Source organism: Parasteatoda tepidariorum, chromosome 2 (assembly GCF_982258835.1).
Source record: "Parasteatoda tepidariorum strain Cologne lab strain chromosome 2, Ptep-v5.0, whole genome shotgun sequence".
Lineage (NCBI taxonomy): Eukaryota > Metazoa > Arthropoda > Arachnida > Araneae > Theridiidae > Parasteatoda > Parasteatoda tepidariorum.
The window spans coordinates 78,002,706-78,020,614 of record NC_141756.1 but is presented as its reverse complement, the minus strand read 5'-3'; the positions used below and the strand labels follow the sequence as shown (position 1 = coordinate 78,020,614).

Here is a 17,909-nt window from a genome sequence, read left to right as displayed (position 1 = left end):
ATTATGGAAACTAACACTGTGCATTTATATAATAGATTTCTACCCTTTCGAATTTATAAGTACAGGAGAAAGCAGCTTGACTGTGGTAAATTTTCAATATCAGGAGTTGCATTGAGAAACAGCTTTATGCCAGATAATACAGAATATTTGCCTTTATTTTGCCAAAAGTGTGTTTTAATTAAACTAAAAACGTAAATCCATCGAGAAGGTCAAAAAACTTTTTAAATATAGATTTATCATAAAGATAGACAAGTACTGGAGAATGCAGCTTGACTGTGATAAATTTTAAATGTCACGATTTCTCTTGAAGAACAGCATTATTCCAGATGAGACTGAATGCAGTTGGTCATTATTTTGGTGGAATGAGCTACTAACTAAAAATGTGTTTCGTTTAATCTAATATGCTGAAGCCAACAAGAAGGGTATCAAATATCTATAAATAAAAATAATAAAAATATAATTTTTGCGGATATATCGTAAGCTCTAAAAATACAAGATTAAAAAAAAATAGTGCGTGGAGTCCCTCCGCGCGGAAGAAGTTAAACTTCGCAAACTGCGACGTTAATTGTAGAAGAATCAGCAGTCGTAGAAGGATCACTAGTTCTATTCAATGACTCTTTTTCCTGCTCCGCTCGCTTCCGTGCTCTGTAATCACTGTAATATTGTGCATTTTTCCCTCGTGGACCTCTTGAACCAGTGGAAGTGCTTGTGGCTGCCTCATCGTCTCGCCATGGAAAAAGTATTTGTATTAATAATGTATGTGAATGCGTCATAATGTAATTTCAGAAGAGAAAACCTAACAATCAATTGATATTCACAAGAGACGTACCTTGACATAACCTTAAATCCGTAGCATTGTTTTCACTCATTTTTTACAATTGTTATCCTCTAAATTTGAAAATAAAAAATACTACCCTATAAAATTATATGTGTATCAAAACAAACAAAAAATATTTATAGAAAAACAATACTTTTGATTTTTATTATTTTTATGCTAGTGAAAACCAAAACAATATGGAAATGAATGAGGGAAAACTGGATCCTACCACGTGATTTCCCGAACAATGAAAATGTAGCATTAAACGTTTAACGCAACCTAGTTGGAAGTCGCATAAGAAGTATAACTTCAAAAATTAATCTAAATAAGTAAAATTATAATCAAATTACAAAGCCCGATTTTTTATTTTATTTTTAAATTATTGTAAATTCCGAGACAGTCAGTGTTTTAAAATAAGCTATGAACGATTCAGTTTTTTCAAATATTTTAACAATAACTTATAGCTCTAATCGTAAAAGCTATTTACTGTCCTTCCTGTTATTCTTATGTTACGCCAGCTTATCTGAATGATCAACGTGACCATAGTAGCATAAGCAAACTACAACACTAAATTATTATTCTTAAGTTTATCTCAACGCCAAAAAAATATATTGGCGTGCGAGAGAGCTTTTTGGGATGACTTTGGTCTTTTGTTATTTTCTATTTTTATTGTTCCTCTGTGTTATTGTTTGTATTCCCTGCCATTGGAAATAAAATAAAAAATTTAAAAAGTTTATCTGAAACCATGTGTTTATTTTGTTTATAGTTATACTTTTAAATCGAGATTTTACAAAACTAAACAATTTAAAACTGACCGTAATTGAAATAAAAACAAAAGTTTTGTAATGAAAAACAAAATTATAGGAAAAATGGAACTATTTCACTGAGAAATAGCTTAAAAAACACCAATAAGTATAAAAAACACCGAAACACAAGTTATTATTGAGCCCAAGGATAATTAATTTTTAGCAAATTACTAATTAAAGTACAATTATAAGCTATGTACCAAAAAGCAAAAATAATGGAGAAATGTTACTAATTTCATTTAAGAGAACGTAAAAATCAGCAAACTATTATTGATGTTAACGCTTAATTCATTTTGATAATAAATACTTAATGACATAAAAATATGCTACAGGCTTAAAAAAATAATTATGGAGAACTTACTTATGTACTTATTCATTACGGGGTACCATAAAAAGCTAGGTACCATGGTATCGTTAACTCTGTATTATTGACACCAATGATGCTTAATATTGGTATTGGGAACTATTAGCAATATGGTAATAATAGGCATTATGGTAATTGGTACCAGTACATCAATAGGTGAAGTTTTGATAGATAACGAATATACTCTTATATAGGTACAACGTACTTTAGAGTAAAATTAGTGCCGTTTACAGCTGCAACAATACTGTGCATTTTTATGAGATTTATTACATAGATCAATATGTACAGGAGACAGTAGCTTGATTGTGGCAAATTTTAAATAACATGAGTTGCCTTGAGCAAGTGCATTATGCCAGATGATGCTGAATATAGTTTGCCTTCATTTTCATGGGATGAACAACAGAAAATTTGCTTTGCTCAATCTAATAATGTAAAGCAACCGAGAAAGTAAACAAATAATAATAATAAATAAACATTGAAATCATTTTAACTTCATTCTTTGTGTTGATATTTATCTGAAAAGTTTGTATACGATTTTGTAGTGTTTCTCAGTTAATTGATGCCTTTTTTTTCACCCTGTACGAAGAACGGGTATTCAGCTAGTGTAATATATAAGCAAGAAAACAGACAAAATGAACTGAAATATCCAAACATAAGGTATTTTTTTATATATATATATAAATTCAAATGCTTTTTATTTCTACAATGAAAAAAATTAACATTTTTTTAAAGTATAGAAACAGAATTATTTATATACATCAAATGCATAGTATTATTAATTGCAACTATTAAAAAAAAAATAATGCAAACTGAAAAATAATTAAAGCTTTTCCTCATTTTAAATGCACAAATTTTTTATTTTTAATAAAAAGAGATTAATTAAAAAAATATGTTTAGAACACCAAGATAAAACTTTAGTTTAAAAGTTAAGTGCACTACTATATTACATATTATTATTAAGCACTTTAAAAGTACTACAGCAGTCAGGTACATATTGTTAAGCATTGTCACTCTATCGAGGTGGGGTTAAAGATACATGAAGTTTCAAAAACTAGGAAAAGAATAGTATAAGTAAAAAATAAACTTCGAAACTACAAATATGAAAATTTATAAAAATGTGCAATGACTCAAACCAAAAAATGCAAATAAATGTTTATAATACTAAATGGAATGTAAGTCCTTTACAAACTGCTTCAAAAAGCATAAATAATACACAGTTTTAAAAATTTCTGCTAAATAAGCAATTTAATTTGTTAAAAAAAATAATATTCTAGTTTATAAACCTTAAATAACAGAACACAAAATTCAATAAGAAAATGCAATGCTTTATTTAACATAATTTAATATGTAAAACAGAATATAATTACACGAAAACTTAAAAAAATACTTTACTAACTATAAAAAATATATGAACTGTGCAAACATTGGTTTTTATAAACATTTTTACCAATATGCATCCATGTTTTGGTTTTGCATAGTTGTGTTTATCACATTTGCCATAGCATTTTAAATAAATTAATGCCACAACAATTTTTGAAAAATGTAAAAATATGTAAGTACTAAACAAATGACAAAACTTGCTTAAGATTTCCCTCTTTTTAAGGGCGGGTTGTTCCTACCAACAAGAGACTGAACATATTTAAAGTCTCAGATTAACCAAAGTGATTAAGACTGGTTAAAATGTGAGTTCAATAATAGAAAATTTACATCTTATATTAGTTTTCAAATATGTTGAAAATTGTTCAAAAAACTTTTTTTATAATATTCAGACTTCACATTATCAAAGATGTTTCATCAATTTCAACTAAGGAAAATATAGTAAATTTGAAACTTTATTTGTTTAAGAAAAATGTATAGTTAATGGTAAGAACATTCTTAAAATAATTAATTTTAATGAAAAATATAGCATTTTATTTTATTGCATTCAGTTTAAATATACAAAGTTATTGAAAGAAATAATTTAAGCCTTGTATAAAAAAATACATAAACAAAAAAAATTATTAAAGCTTTTTCCTTTTAATATGATCATATATTAAAACAGATTTAATTTTTCTAATTTAAATACAGTAATTTCTGTTAAATTACTGTGTACTTTATGAAAGTTCGTGTTCAAAGTTTAACAAATGTATTGTTTTTACTATCTTGTCTCATTTTTAAAAGTGAAAATAAGCTGGATGTGTACTTGTTTTGAGATAAGATTTACATGTACAAACTTTGAAGTAAGGCATATTTCAAAGAGTAGAGTTAGACTGCTATTCAAGTATGACCTTTATAAATAGTTGAATAAAGTTATATGGTATAATTTCCACTTGAGAGCTGACTAAATAAAGTAGTAGCAAAAACAAAAAGGAATATTATTAATATTAAAACATTTAAACAAACACATAATTATTAAATTTAAGCTTAACAAGGATATCCCATACAAATTTACAGAACATTTGCATAGTTTTAAATACTTAAAAAAGAAATATTATTAATATTAAAACTTTTAAACAAACACATAATTATTAAATTTAAGCTTAACAAGGATATCCCATACAAATTTACAGAACATTTGCATAGTTTTAAATACTTAAAAAAGGCAAGATAAAACTTTATTAATAGTCACTGAAAAACCAAGCAAATCTTAACTAAATATTCATAAACTTTATTCTTATTTCACAACCTAAATGCTAATAAAAAATTTTCTTTAAAGACAGATATGCAAAGAATGATAATTTCTTCGTAATACTACAAAATTTGTTTATCAATTTCAAAATGACTAGATAAGGTTTTAGAATGCCCAGAGGTATGCCTGATTTCGAAGTGACTTGCATTCACAAAATCTTATTCCCTTTGGAAATGTAAACAGTTTATGAGATTATTTATACTGCAAGCTTTTAAGCAATATTCACAATGAACACATCATATTAGAAAAATATCACATATTTAATAACTGGTCATCTCTCTCTTCTTCATCTTTCAAATGGTCATCAATACCTCTGTAGGCCTGGGACTCTTGGCGACTACCAAACCGACAGATAAAATCACAGCCATCCTAGAAAATATTGTCATCATTACAAATTATTCTTACACTGATTTATAATTTAAAACTGATTTTAAAAATAAAGTCATAAGAAGTTAATTATATCTAAGCTAGAGTAACACTTAATTCTCAAATATATAATCAATTTTTTCATTTGATATTCAGAAAAGTATTCTACACAAATTGTGATGTTACAATATGAAAGTCTTACTTGTAAAGTATACTGACATAAAAAAAAGGGTTTAAGGACACACAATCTGAAACTTTGCGACAAAATGCAGCACATGATCAATAGTCGATGTGTGAAATTTACATAACTGGCATAAAAAGTTTGCAACTGTTCTTCTAACCAATTTCAATAAACTTTAAAAAAAAAAAAAGTATGTTAACGTTAAAATTTAAATATTTACAGGATATCTGCTACATTTCAGATTTTCAAATTCATGACATTTCACGACTAATTCCAAGAAATTTTCATGACTTAACAAAGTTACTATTTTCTCCGACAAATACACAACAATAAATTTAAAAAAGCATTATAATAACATTAATTGAGTTGATAGGTATAACCGAAACTGTTTCTGCAATTCTCTCTCTGCAATTTCATATTTATAGATTTTAAAATTAAAAAAGAGTAATGAAAGAGTTGAAGCAATAAAATGGCTGAAAAAAATACAAAAGCAAATAATTTTCTTCCCTTTTTTTCTGTAGAATAATATTCTAAAGATACTTTTCTTGTTCATTGAAAAGAAATACTCCTGATTTTTCTGTTCTCATATCAGAATATAAAAAATTAGCCAATTATTGGCTTGCTTCAGATAGAATTTTAAGTTGATAAAATAAAAAATAAATAAATAATAACAAAAATTCTGAAATCACAGAAGCTATAAAGATATTTCTTTCATTTTTTGAAAGAACATCATAATTTTTAAAGAACAAGATGAAAACATTTTAAAAATTAGATTTTTTGGCAACCTAAATCCATGACTTTCCATTATTTTTTTTAAAAAATAGTTAAAATCAGGACATTGCATGACAAATTTTGCTCAGTACCAAAATTCATGACTTTCCATGATTTCTCATGACTTTCCAGGTGTGCAGATACCCTGTATCTATAAAGAAGTACTAATTCAAGGTACTAAAAAGATTTAAACCATACTACACTACAAGTTTTTTTATATATATATAATTTTCATTTAACCAGAATATGTTAATGTGATTAAACAAATGTAGCTTAAGGGTTTATTAAAATATTAATGCTGAAAGTATTCTATGTATAAAAACCAGTGATCTACAGATTCTAGTCCCCACAGCATCTAAAGAAATTGTACCTGGTGTCTAATATTTTAGTAAAATTCAATAAATAAATAAAAAGTTAAGCAACTTTCTATTTCTTAACATGCCGGCTTATAAAAATGGGTACCGGAATCCAGTAAAATAAGTGCAATAACAAAACAAAGAAGAAAAATAAATAAATAAACATTTTTCACATAGAAAATTTAAAATCATTTTTAACTTAACATTATCAAACAAATAAAAAACAAATTATTCCTAAAAGTACGATTAAAGAAAAATAAGTTAGACCCACTTCTGAGACAGCTATTTTTAAAATAGCTTCATATAAGATGATTATTTTAATTGAAACAAGCTTTTAAAAGATGGATATTTTAACTGCAAAGTTTTTTTTCTTGTATCTTTAATAAAAATTATTTATATTTGTATTTGAAATAAGGAATTTTAAAACCTATTTTATTACTTTCATTTTGCACAAAACAAATAAAAAATATATAGACTTCTACTTAATAGCCCAATTTTTATTAATTAATAATTGAACTAAACACATTTGTATCGCAGAGATTTTTGCAATAAAAATATTTGACAAGAGCTGCTAAATTTTTTAAATACACTTTCATACAAAGATGCAAGACCTCGAAGCATACAGACAGAAAACTATTAAGGCCTGCCTTTACGTAAACGTTAAAAAATTAATCAATGTTTAAAAACATTTATTCACTATAAACATTAAAAACTTCCAAAATGAAATGGAAATAAATATTTTATTTTGGAATAAAATTTCCAAAATAAAAATGAAAATTTCCTAGAAAATTTTAAAATACACATAAACAACCAATGCATCCTCTGAGTATTAGTCCCACTTTCTTATAGACCTTGCTGTGCACTTCTTCCTAATGAAAAATTAGTACGAAAAAGGGAAATTTCATTATAATTTTAACCATGGACTCCATACTTGAAGAATTAAAATAGAAACAACAGATTGTAGATTTGCTACAATTAAAAGCTATGTAAACCTACAGGTATGCACAGAGGGTACTAAAATCAACTAAAAATTTACTCACAGCTTGTAAATTTCCAAAGTCTCTCCAAAATGCATAATTTGGTATTTGGTCTAATCCTTGAGCACCTAAAACAATTCTCTTATACAACACACCAAGGACTAGATAACTCAGAATTGCAGTAAAAAATCTGAAAATGAAACAAGTTATATAAATTCAACCTAATTACAAATATTTATAATACAAAAAATTTATTAGTAATTTTTAAATTATACAAATTTCAAGCAGAATAATCAAGTCTAAAATAAAAATCAAACACGATCCATTATTTTTATTAAAATTACCAAACGGTGAAAAACATGCAATGGTTAAGGTACAACTATTTATTAAGATAATAACAGGAAAAGAAAAAATTAATAACTGAAGTATTTGATATCTTAAACCATATGAAATCATATTCAGAATTTTTAACAGCCTAATAATTCTATTTTGAAAGTGAAAATGAACCATTAGATGGAGGAAGGGTCTAAAATAGAGAATCTGCGAATACCTGCGTTCATTTTGTATTAAACATTACTAATAAAAAGAGGCAGCTTTGGACCCTGATCAGGAGACCAGGGTTCAAAGCTGCCTCTTAGTGATCAAAAATAAATTTTTAAAGTGAACATTAATTAAAATTTAATAAAATATAAAATCTTTTTTTTTATTTCAATTTAAGCTTTGGGATTTTAAAATAATGAATATTTTAAAAATTCAGAAAAAATTACAGCATAATAAAGAATTACTGTAAGTTCCATCATTATTTATTTCATATAATATGAATAACATGAAAAGTGCAACACATAAGCATGAGTCTTCGAAAGAAGGCAAAAGAACAAAAAAATGTGCTAGATTAGATTTTAAATATAGTTTTGACTCAAAGTAAAAAAAAAATTTCATCTTAGGGATATTTGCTTAATAAACTTCAAAATGTAATAGGTACATTTTTTAACATTAATTTTTACTCATTCTTTGAAATGGTGTCGCACACTTAGAACTTGACCTTTAACTTTAAACAGAGAAGATAAAATCTAATGTTTTTAGTGAAATATATGATTGAATTCTTATGGCCAAAAAGGACACTTCAGATTTTATATCTTTAATACAATTTTACCCAAAAAACTTCTTCTTTTTTTTTTGTACATACATATTTTCACAACAATTGATTGATAAAATAGTTCCATACACTTTGAAGTTCAGCAGCAATTTTGTCGTAAAATCTCAATTTCAAGTGAAAATTTCACTAAATTTCAAAGTTACAATGGACACTTTCGAAATTAATATCCCAAATTAGCAGAAAAACTATATTAGCGAAAACTATACTATTTTTTAGAAATCAATATTCTCCATCAGGGTTGGCATAAATTAAATCACTTGAATCCTCAATTTAAAAAATCAATTTTTTTCATAAAAAATCAATTTTTTTCATAAAAAATCATTGGTTAATTTTAAAAAAATATATTAATTTGTAAATTCTTAAGGTTGTGATTTTTTTAAAGTTTAATCGCAAGGATATTAGAGGCTTTATCTAAAAAAATAATGAGGGAATGTTGTATGTAAATTATTTGATGCTCAAAATAGACTAAAAAATAATAATAAAAGACTTAATGTGGAATGGATTAAAGTAATGTGAAACTTTTATGTAATAACTTTCCATTAGCTGCATGAAAAAAAAAAATGATTAAATAAACATATTTCAACTATCCCAATTTAGTTTTATGTTTATTTGAATAAAAATGCTTTGGAAACTTAATAAATATGTAGCATGTGTGTATAAATAATGAATAAAAAAACTTGTTCTGCAAATTTAGAATAGTTGACTATTAATATTATTATTATTTTTTTAAATATAAATTAATTTGTTCTTTATTTCATATCTAACTGACATATTTATTTTCTGTCTTAACAAGTTCATGAAAATATTGAACTTAGATGAGAACTACAACTTTGTTTCTTCAGTGAATGGTTTGTAATAATCATAAAATAATTTCAATCCTTTTAGTTAAAATTATTAAGTACTTAAATTATAATACTGTTTAAAAATAAGACTAAGAATTATTAATATATTTTACTAGAGCTTTGATAGGTACATTTAAAAAAAACTAATTTAATTAAATAAAATTCAATTCAAATAAAAAAATATAATTCATATTATTTTATAAAAAAAAAAACTTTTGTCAATGCTGCTTCCTATTAGTATCATTTTTAAAAATGATGTGACACACTTTAAAGTTGAGATTTAGTTTTGTTCGAAACTCAAACTCTCATATTTTGAAAACAAGACTGAAATTTAAAATAACAAGGGAAACTTAAGAAACTAATTTCACACTTAATATTTTTTGGTCATCAATATTTCCTATGAGATTTACATTTTTATCCCATTTAAAAAAGTATTAACATCTAATCAATTTAGGATATAAAGAGTAAAAGATTCACCAGCATGAAGAAACAAGTTTTTCAAGAAAGTATTTAATATTCAAAATTTTAAATACTTTTTTGTAAAGTATTTCATTCTTTATTGGCAAAGTATTTTTGTAAAAGTGTTTAATATACAAAGTATTTAATATTCAGAAAACTATTTTTAATGCATTAGGTTTTAGGATTACCCACTATAAAAAATGAATTGTAGAACTAACTGAAACAAGAAAGTGTTACTTATTAATAATATTTTTTTACTATTAATAGCATTATCTGCTGTTTCTTTTTTTAAAACTAAATGCATTTCAATATATTAAAATACATATCTATTTAAGCATAAATGTCAATATCAATTAACCTAAAGAACATGATAACATAGATAAGAGCTTTGATATTAAACCAATAAATGTCAACATCAATTAACCTAAAGAATATGGTAACAGATATTAAAGTTTTAACATTAAACCAAAGTAAATCTGAAAAAAAATCTAAAACAAAAACTTAAAACAGGAACTTTTTCCTTGAGTTTTGAACTTGAATGGCTAAAAAGTAGAGAAAAAGCATTATTGTTTAGCAAAGCTAAATATTAACTTGACCTACAGTTCTACACAGCTTAATTTGACATATAAAGCTTTTTAAAAAATATATTTTCTTAATTTCCAACATTTAAATTGATATATGGTATCAATTAACCTAAAGAATATGGTAACATATATTAAAGTTTTAACATTAAACCAAAGGATAAACCAAGGAAAGGATTATTTAGTTTCAGAATATAAATTGAAGAAAACTTACAATATACAAAATACACTTCCAGAACTAAGACCTGGTTTCGGTTTAATTGTGCAAGCAAATCTGCTGCCAAATTCAAAAAGATAAAAACAGTCATCAGATATATGAGTTCTTTCTTCCAACACTTCAAATTTTCCCTATAAAATAATTAAAGCACTTAAAATAATCAATCAGTCAAGTAAAATATCAAATTAATTCTTTCCAACAAACTACCATTCCTACTTATGTTACTATTTATCTTGGATCACTTAGCAAATAAAATAAAAAATAAAACCAAAACAAACTAAAACTGTGTCAAAATATTAAAAAAAAAATTATTTAAATGAAAAATTCATCTGATAATTTTATACATATATATATATATATATATATATATATATATATATATATATATATATATATATATATATATATATATATATATATATATATAGATTTAATTTCAAAAATATTATAACTTTCAATAAAATACCTCATTTTGTGTTAAAGCTAACATTTTTTCAAAGTAGCATAATTTTACAATATGTTTCTGTATTATTGAAATGTGCTATCACAAAATTATTATACTATCCTCTTAGTGGTCTCACACATTGATACAGCACTTATTTGATCCGTATTTTTCTAGTAAGGAGGCTTCAAATAACTCTTTAAAAAAAAAAAAAAAACTCTCAATATTGAAAAATGAACTTGTTTAAAAATTTTAAGTTAGAATTTTATTCGATAAAAATAAAGCTGGCTAGGTAATCTTTTATCATGAACTTTCAAATCTCTCCCACATCGAACTTAACTATTTTAAAAACTTGAAATTCAGAAAATCTTCAAAAAAAGAACACATAAAAAAATTTGAATGAAGTTTAGTAATAAATAATATATTAACATAGTAATAAAATACCACACATAAAATTTCCAAACAAGATTGTTTTTAAAAGTTACTGAATTTACATATTTTTTTTAAATAATAAAAATATTAGTTGAAACAAAATTTTTACTTTGACTACAATTAATATGCAGTTTATTTAGATTTTTACTACATAACTACGGCATTTCTCCTAATAATAATTCTTCTAATTACTAATAATGTGTTAAGAACTATAACAGAAAAAAATATATATAAAATATAATCTACAAACACTAAATCATGCATATCGACTGATTTCAATAAAATTATTAAGTTTAACAGCAAAACAATAATTTTAAATAATTACTTGATATTCTTAAAATACTTCAAAAATATTTTTAAAAAACAATCAAAACTGTTATTTTAAATAAATACTTGATATTGTTAATATTTTCAAAAAATTTATGAATACTTAAATTACGTCAAAATGGGAACAGGTTAAAAATTGAAAATCTATGAAAAACACTTTTCCAGCATTGTAAAAGAACCAGTAGGAACTAAATATCATTCTTTTTTCTATGCTAAGTAATAATTTATTCACTAAAATGTACAAAATTAACTGAACTAAAAACATTCAAAAATGAATTTTTGTAATTTTGAAATATTTTTTTCAAGAACAAATATTCTAATTATTAACATATAAACATTGATTTAATTTTGAATGAAAAAACTTTTTACCACTTCAGTATCTGGATCACATATAATCATTATTTTTGCGATTCTTCCGGTTTTGTTGCAGTTATGTCTATAATTTTCACCACCATAGTAAGTTAATTGCATCCAATCAGCTGAAAATAGCATAAACTGTTTTTAAAAAAGAGATCATAATTATCTATAACAAACACTGCAAACTCACAATGAACACTGTAAATAAAAAATAAAAAAAACTGTTTATATCTTAATATCATATCATGCGTTTTGGTTTAACCACAAACAGGCTTTAGTACAAAACCCATGAAAACAAAATACAGAAGATACAACTTTTATTAATTTTACCCACAGTACTTTTCTTTGTTTTGGGGGAGGGGAGGACATGAGATTATGGTCCACAATATTTTTGTGTTAGAATTTGCTTCCAAAAAAAAAGTTTTTTTTTCTAGGAGAGAATGTGTTTAAAACGATATTTTAAATAAATATTGTGGTGCATTTCTTTATCTTTTTTGCATTCCTATTCAACACAAAAAAAGAAAGAAAAAAATTCTCTGAAGAGACTATAAAAAGTAAAGCATTCTTGCAGCAGTTCATTAGTAAGGGAGAGGAACATGGAGATTACCAATTTTATAACCAATTGTTGTAACCAATAAAATAATAATGGCAAAGTAGTCAGCACCATGTACCAATTTCCTTTACTTCCCAGATAAGCTTGTACGCGTTGATAAGAAACTGGGCTGGCTGGACTCACTGAGCCCTAGTGGTTCTTAAGGTTACTACATAAAATTAAAACATAAAAATTAGAAACAAAGCTGATTTAACCCTAGGTTTCACAGCAAAGGGACAAAATTGGAAGAATGTTTCTCACTAATACACAATTTCCCCATCCAATAATGAAAATTTATGGCATGTCAGTTATTACATGAAACTTATACCTCAAAAATTTATCACTTTTCTAAAAAAATAAATGCTAATTTTAATACTTCAAGAACAAGAAACATGCTTTAATATTTCTTCTTTTTTTTTGCTCATTCAGTGTGATAATTCAAATTTCTTTTAATTATTCAAATTAAAATTACAAACATCAAATCTAAATTTTAAGTTTATTTTTTCATTTCTAATAATAAAAAAAATATCAAAATACATAATCTTAACAACATAAAAATCACACTCCAATGATAGAAACTAACTCTGGTAATAGCAGTACAAAAGGATTCAGTTCCTTTATTTCTACAGTAACTACAACTACTAGGAATCTATGGAAGGTTTTTGGAGAATTCCTAAGATAAAAATATTCTTTTACAACATGAAACAAAAATGTGAAAGCCTCTTTACAAGAAAAAATTTTAACTTTATAAATTTCATATTTTTTACTTATTAAAATTAGTCCTTTTTTCTTGATTTATTTACTTGAAGTGTGCTCAAAAAATTTCCAAAAATTTTGAAAAATGGTACTTTATTAAAAACATTAAAGCATTTTTACTTATTTCATATGCTCGAATAAAAAACATAATTCATTAAATCTTTAATTAGTCAATTTTTTTTAGCTTCTGATATCACTTCAAGCTAATGAAATTGTGCTATAAGATAAATTGTGTAAAAATTTAAAATTCCTTAAAAAATTCTTAAAAATTATTGATATCCAAATATTTTGTTTTTCATTTAAAAAAAAGGAGAATAATGACCTTAAGGAAATGAAATCAAAGAATTAATTAAATTCGAACATTTAATTGCAAAAAGAAAAGTCTCCTTTATCAATCATACTCACTTCCTCCCATAATATCAGTTTGATTATAAAGTCCCAAAATGTGTGTCGAATTTGCCTCAATTTGTAGTGCTCCAACATTTGGTTTCTTAACACCATCTATCTTTCCGCAGATACTAACTTTGTAAGTATACTTGGTAGGATCTACAGGATCATTCACTTCAAACCTATTTAAGATTTACAAAACATTAACATAACTAATTTAAGAAAAAATAAAGGCAAGGCTTGAAGTTTATGCTGGTTCGAAACTACTGAAGTCTGACTTGAAAAACCATAAAATAATAATCATAAAACCATAAAATAATAATCAGGCGCATGTTGAATTTTTTTTTTTTTTTTTTTCTCTTCCCTTTTAGTCTGTGATCCTGTCACAAAGTCTTTGGTCAAAATTTTTTCATCCATTTAAAAAAAAAAAAAAAAACATTGAGTTTTGTTAGCAACTTCTTTTTATCTAATTTACTTTTAATAGAAAAAGAATAATGAAAAAAGATATTAGAAAGAAAGAGAAAAAAATTTCCCTTCTAATACCAATTCACAAAAACTTAAAGAGATTTTTGATTTAGATAAAACTTAATTTAAAAAATTTTTTTATCAGTTTAAAAAAATTTAAACATTATATTTAAAAAAAAATTTTTGTTTCCAAAATTAGCAAGCATTAAAGAAACTAGGAGTAGTGCACGTACTAGTGAAAATAAACTAACAAGCTAAATCTTTCAGTTAGGTACTGGTCCTTAAGACAAATAAATATATTTTCTTAATTTCTACTCTTGGTAAATGATATTAAGTACCAGGCAAATCTAAATCTTTTAAAGCCCATCAGGTTAACATTATTTCAAACTAAAAAGCATAATATACAACAGAATCCCAGTTTTATGTTTTTGGTCAGACCATTGTTAAAAAACATGCAAAGCAGGGTAGCGTAAAATTAGGGTAAAAAAAAAAAATTAAGTACTATATATTTCAAAAAGTGACAGTTACGAGATGAACTACTAGAGAAATGTGTAATCTTTACATGTTTTTTTTTTTTTTTTTTTTTTTTTGTTTTTAGATAAAATTATAACAATAGCCCCCTCAATACTTACTATTGTTTGTGAATTTGCTTTTTAAACCGAATTCCAATGTAATTGTGGAATTAAGCCTTAAAAGGCTTTTACATCCACAAATGTTTCAGAGTTTTAAATCCTTTCAAACTCTTGATCAGTTGTGGATGTATCGTTCAATATTTTTCACTTATCTTCATCAGTTTTATCACTATCAACAGGAACTGGCACTAAATCAGATATTGAAGGAATTGATAAGTAAGAGGATGTGTGTTGCAGTCAATACAATACACACATCATTGACTTTTTAAGATCTTCACCAATGTAATTTTTTACGGAATATAGCTAAATTTCCTATCAGAAACAAAATTAACCCTGAGAAGATTTATTAAACCCATTTGTAATGCATTTTAGTTCACTTTGTCCAACATTGCAGAAATCAAATTCAGAGCTTCAGGAACATTTCTTTTTACTCTAAAAGCACCTTGCAGATCATTGGAATCAAGAAAAAAATGATTACTTAACCAGTGGTTCAAGGCAATGTATTTTAAATGATTTGATCATTCCATGATGCAAAGGTTTAAGTTTGCTGGAAAAATTCCACTACCAAATTTTGCAATTTAAGCACGCATACTTCTTTCTACTACCCTTCCCATGCTTAATCCTCCCCATCACTCTTCCAATTTTTACTCAAAGTAGAATTCCTTTCTCACAGACAAAAGGGCACTGAGACAGAATAGAAAGATCTTTTAACAAAAAGAAGAAAATAAAAACTCTGAAAAAGTTTCTGCGAATCTTGTAGAGAAAAAATAATTTTGATCCACAAGAAAATGTAGAATGCAGGTTTTTTAAGAACGGAAACATAAAATCTGGAAATGTAACACTATGAGTATAGGCTGCTTGAACGGAAAAACAGAAAATGACATAGGAAGAGGAATAACATAAGAATAGAACAGCATAAAACCTGGGTTCCACTGTACTTACTTCGCAAGGTATTAACACAAAGGCAAATATGGGATAGTAATGCATAAAAAAAAAGATGGATAGAAAGTAATAAAAAGTTAAAACAATGAATTTTAAAAACAATAAAGAAGAGTATTCCTTAAACTGCAAATTTAAGACAATATTTTTTTAAACAATGTTTCATGAGGTGAAAAGTATACAATTCACAATAATAATTTACAGCAAGATAATAATTCACTATAATTTAGACAAGATAATAATTCATGATAAAATTTACTTCCAATTTCATCCATATACTTCTTTTTTTAAGTCTCTACATAAAGTAAGTTATTTAATTTGTAAAGAACATTCAGATACAACTTGATGAAACATAAAATAGTAGATAACATAAATTTCCTACATGTTTATTAACAACTTTCATTTATAATCATTCAACTAGCTAACTTAAAAAAAAATCTAATATTTATGTTATAAGTAAAATGCATATAGAATAGGAAATTAAATATAAAATCAATATTCCTAATTTTCATGTTTCATCCACTTTAATGGAATTTTTTTTTTTAATGTCCGAACACAAATTATGATCATTATGTCAGAAATATTCTATTACAACCTGATTATTTAAAAACTAAGTTTACATAAATACAGATAATTCTAATTGCTCAAGAATTATCACTTTTCCTCGTTCAACTAATAAACAACAGAAATTTTAATATCTAGGGTAAATTGTGATCCATAGCAGTTGAAAAATTAATTAATGGAATACAAAATGAAATATTAATAAATCATATAAAATAACGATTTCAGCTTAAAAATATTCTGCGATGCATTTTTCACGAAAATAAAAGGATAATACTATATGTCTTACGATTTTCCAATCAATGGCTTAATTTTTTTCAAAAGTTCAAATTCTTTTGCAGTTTCGTTTGGCTTTAAAGGTTTCATAAGTCCACAATCGGCTAAACATTGAGGCAGAGCAAATAGAAGTACACAACTAACTATACAGAAAAAGAATCTTAAATCGGAAGAATACATTTCACACATCATAGCGACATTCACTAAATAATTATTTAACTTATACAATTAAACACTGCCATTCACTATCAATCCTAAAGTGAATTTTAAATTTATCTGTAAACAAAACATGGGCACGTTCCAATATTCGCACCGGTGTAACCGGTTACACTGGTTTGCCGCACCGACCGTTCCAATATTAAAACCAGTTACACCAGTGCACTGCACCGATCGTTCCAATATTCAAACCAGTGTCACCAGTTACGCACGAAGTGCACCAGGTTTCTGGTCGGTTTGGTCAGTTCGCATGACGTCATTACCCTTATTTGTTTACAAACTTTATTATACTGCTGTTGAGATCGTCATAATTTTGCTGTATTTTTGAATGGATTTTAATATAAATTTGTTATAAAAACTTGTTTTATCATTTGAAATAAATTTACTTGTATTAAGGTGAAATATAATAATTATTATTGGAAATGTATTCTGTAGATGAATCGCCTTGATGCTGTTTATAGCAATGGATATCATTCATAAACGTTTTATTTCTGATATTAGCATGTTTTTGTTTTCAAGACTAAGAATTCATCTGAATTTTGATACGTGTGGTGATTAGATTTACTTGATAGATTTGATAGAAATTTTAGATAGATTTGATAGAAAGATTTACTTGATAGAAAGAATTTTGACTTGTGATTTTCAATAAACATATCGTTTTGTAAATCAAACAACTATCCAAAGCATTGTTAAATTTGTAATAGCGATAGAACTTTAAAATCAGTAAAAGATTTATTGCTTCATATGCATTCATAAACATTTTTGTCCAATGTATATAGTTTTTAAAATAAACAAATCCAATCAATATTTGATTGTTAAATACTTTTCTTTTGTGTTATAAATTTTTCTTATATCCTTTCTATATTCCATATCAGACCTGGAACGATGAATATTATCCTAGCTTAATAACAAATTATGCTTTTAGTTTTTACTATATTATACATCATATGAGTTTCATTAAAGGGA

General features: G+C 25.5%; 1 protein-coding gene across 1 annotated transcript; it reads right to left on the bottom strand.

Moving 5' to 3' along the window:
• Nucleotides 1–2,632: 2,632 nt before the first annotated feature.
• LOC107442642 (cation-dependent mannose-6-phosphate receptor) lies at nucleotides 2,633–17,027 on the bottom strand. The gene is made up of 6 exons (XM_043041763.3): nucleotides 16,741–17,027; nucleotides 13,873–14,036; nucleotides 12,132–12,241; nucleotides 10,559–10,692; nucleotides 7,370–7,496; nucleotides 2,633–5,024 (listed from the first exon to the last, which is right to left on the bottom strand). Exons 1-6 carry the CDS (start codon nucleotides 16,917–16,919, stop codon nucleotides 4,908–4,910), a joined length of 831 nt encoding a protein of 276 aa, XP_042897697.2. The 5' UTR covers nucleotides 16,920–17,027; the 3' UTR covers nucleotides 2,633–4,907.
• Between the last annotated feature and the right edge of the window lie 882 nt (nucleotides 17,028–17,909).

Excerpts from the sequence above, each read along its gene's own strand:
- LOC107442642 (XM_043041763.3), bottom strand. The coding sequence starts at position 16,919 with ATGATGTGTGAAATGTATTCTTCCGATTTAAGATTCTTTTTCTGTATA. Across the intron at positions 12,242-13,872 it reads AACTGATATTATGGGAGGAA|CTGATTGGATGCAATTAACT; the intron begins GTGAGTATGATT and ends TGCTATTTTCAG. Across the intron at positions 7,497-10,558 it reads GGAAGTGTATTTTGTATATT|ATTTTTTACTGCAATTCTGA; the intron begins GTAAGTTTTCTT and ends TTTCATTTTCAG.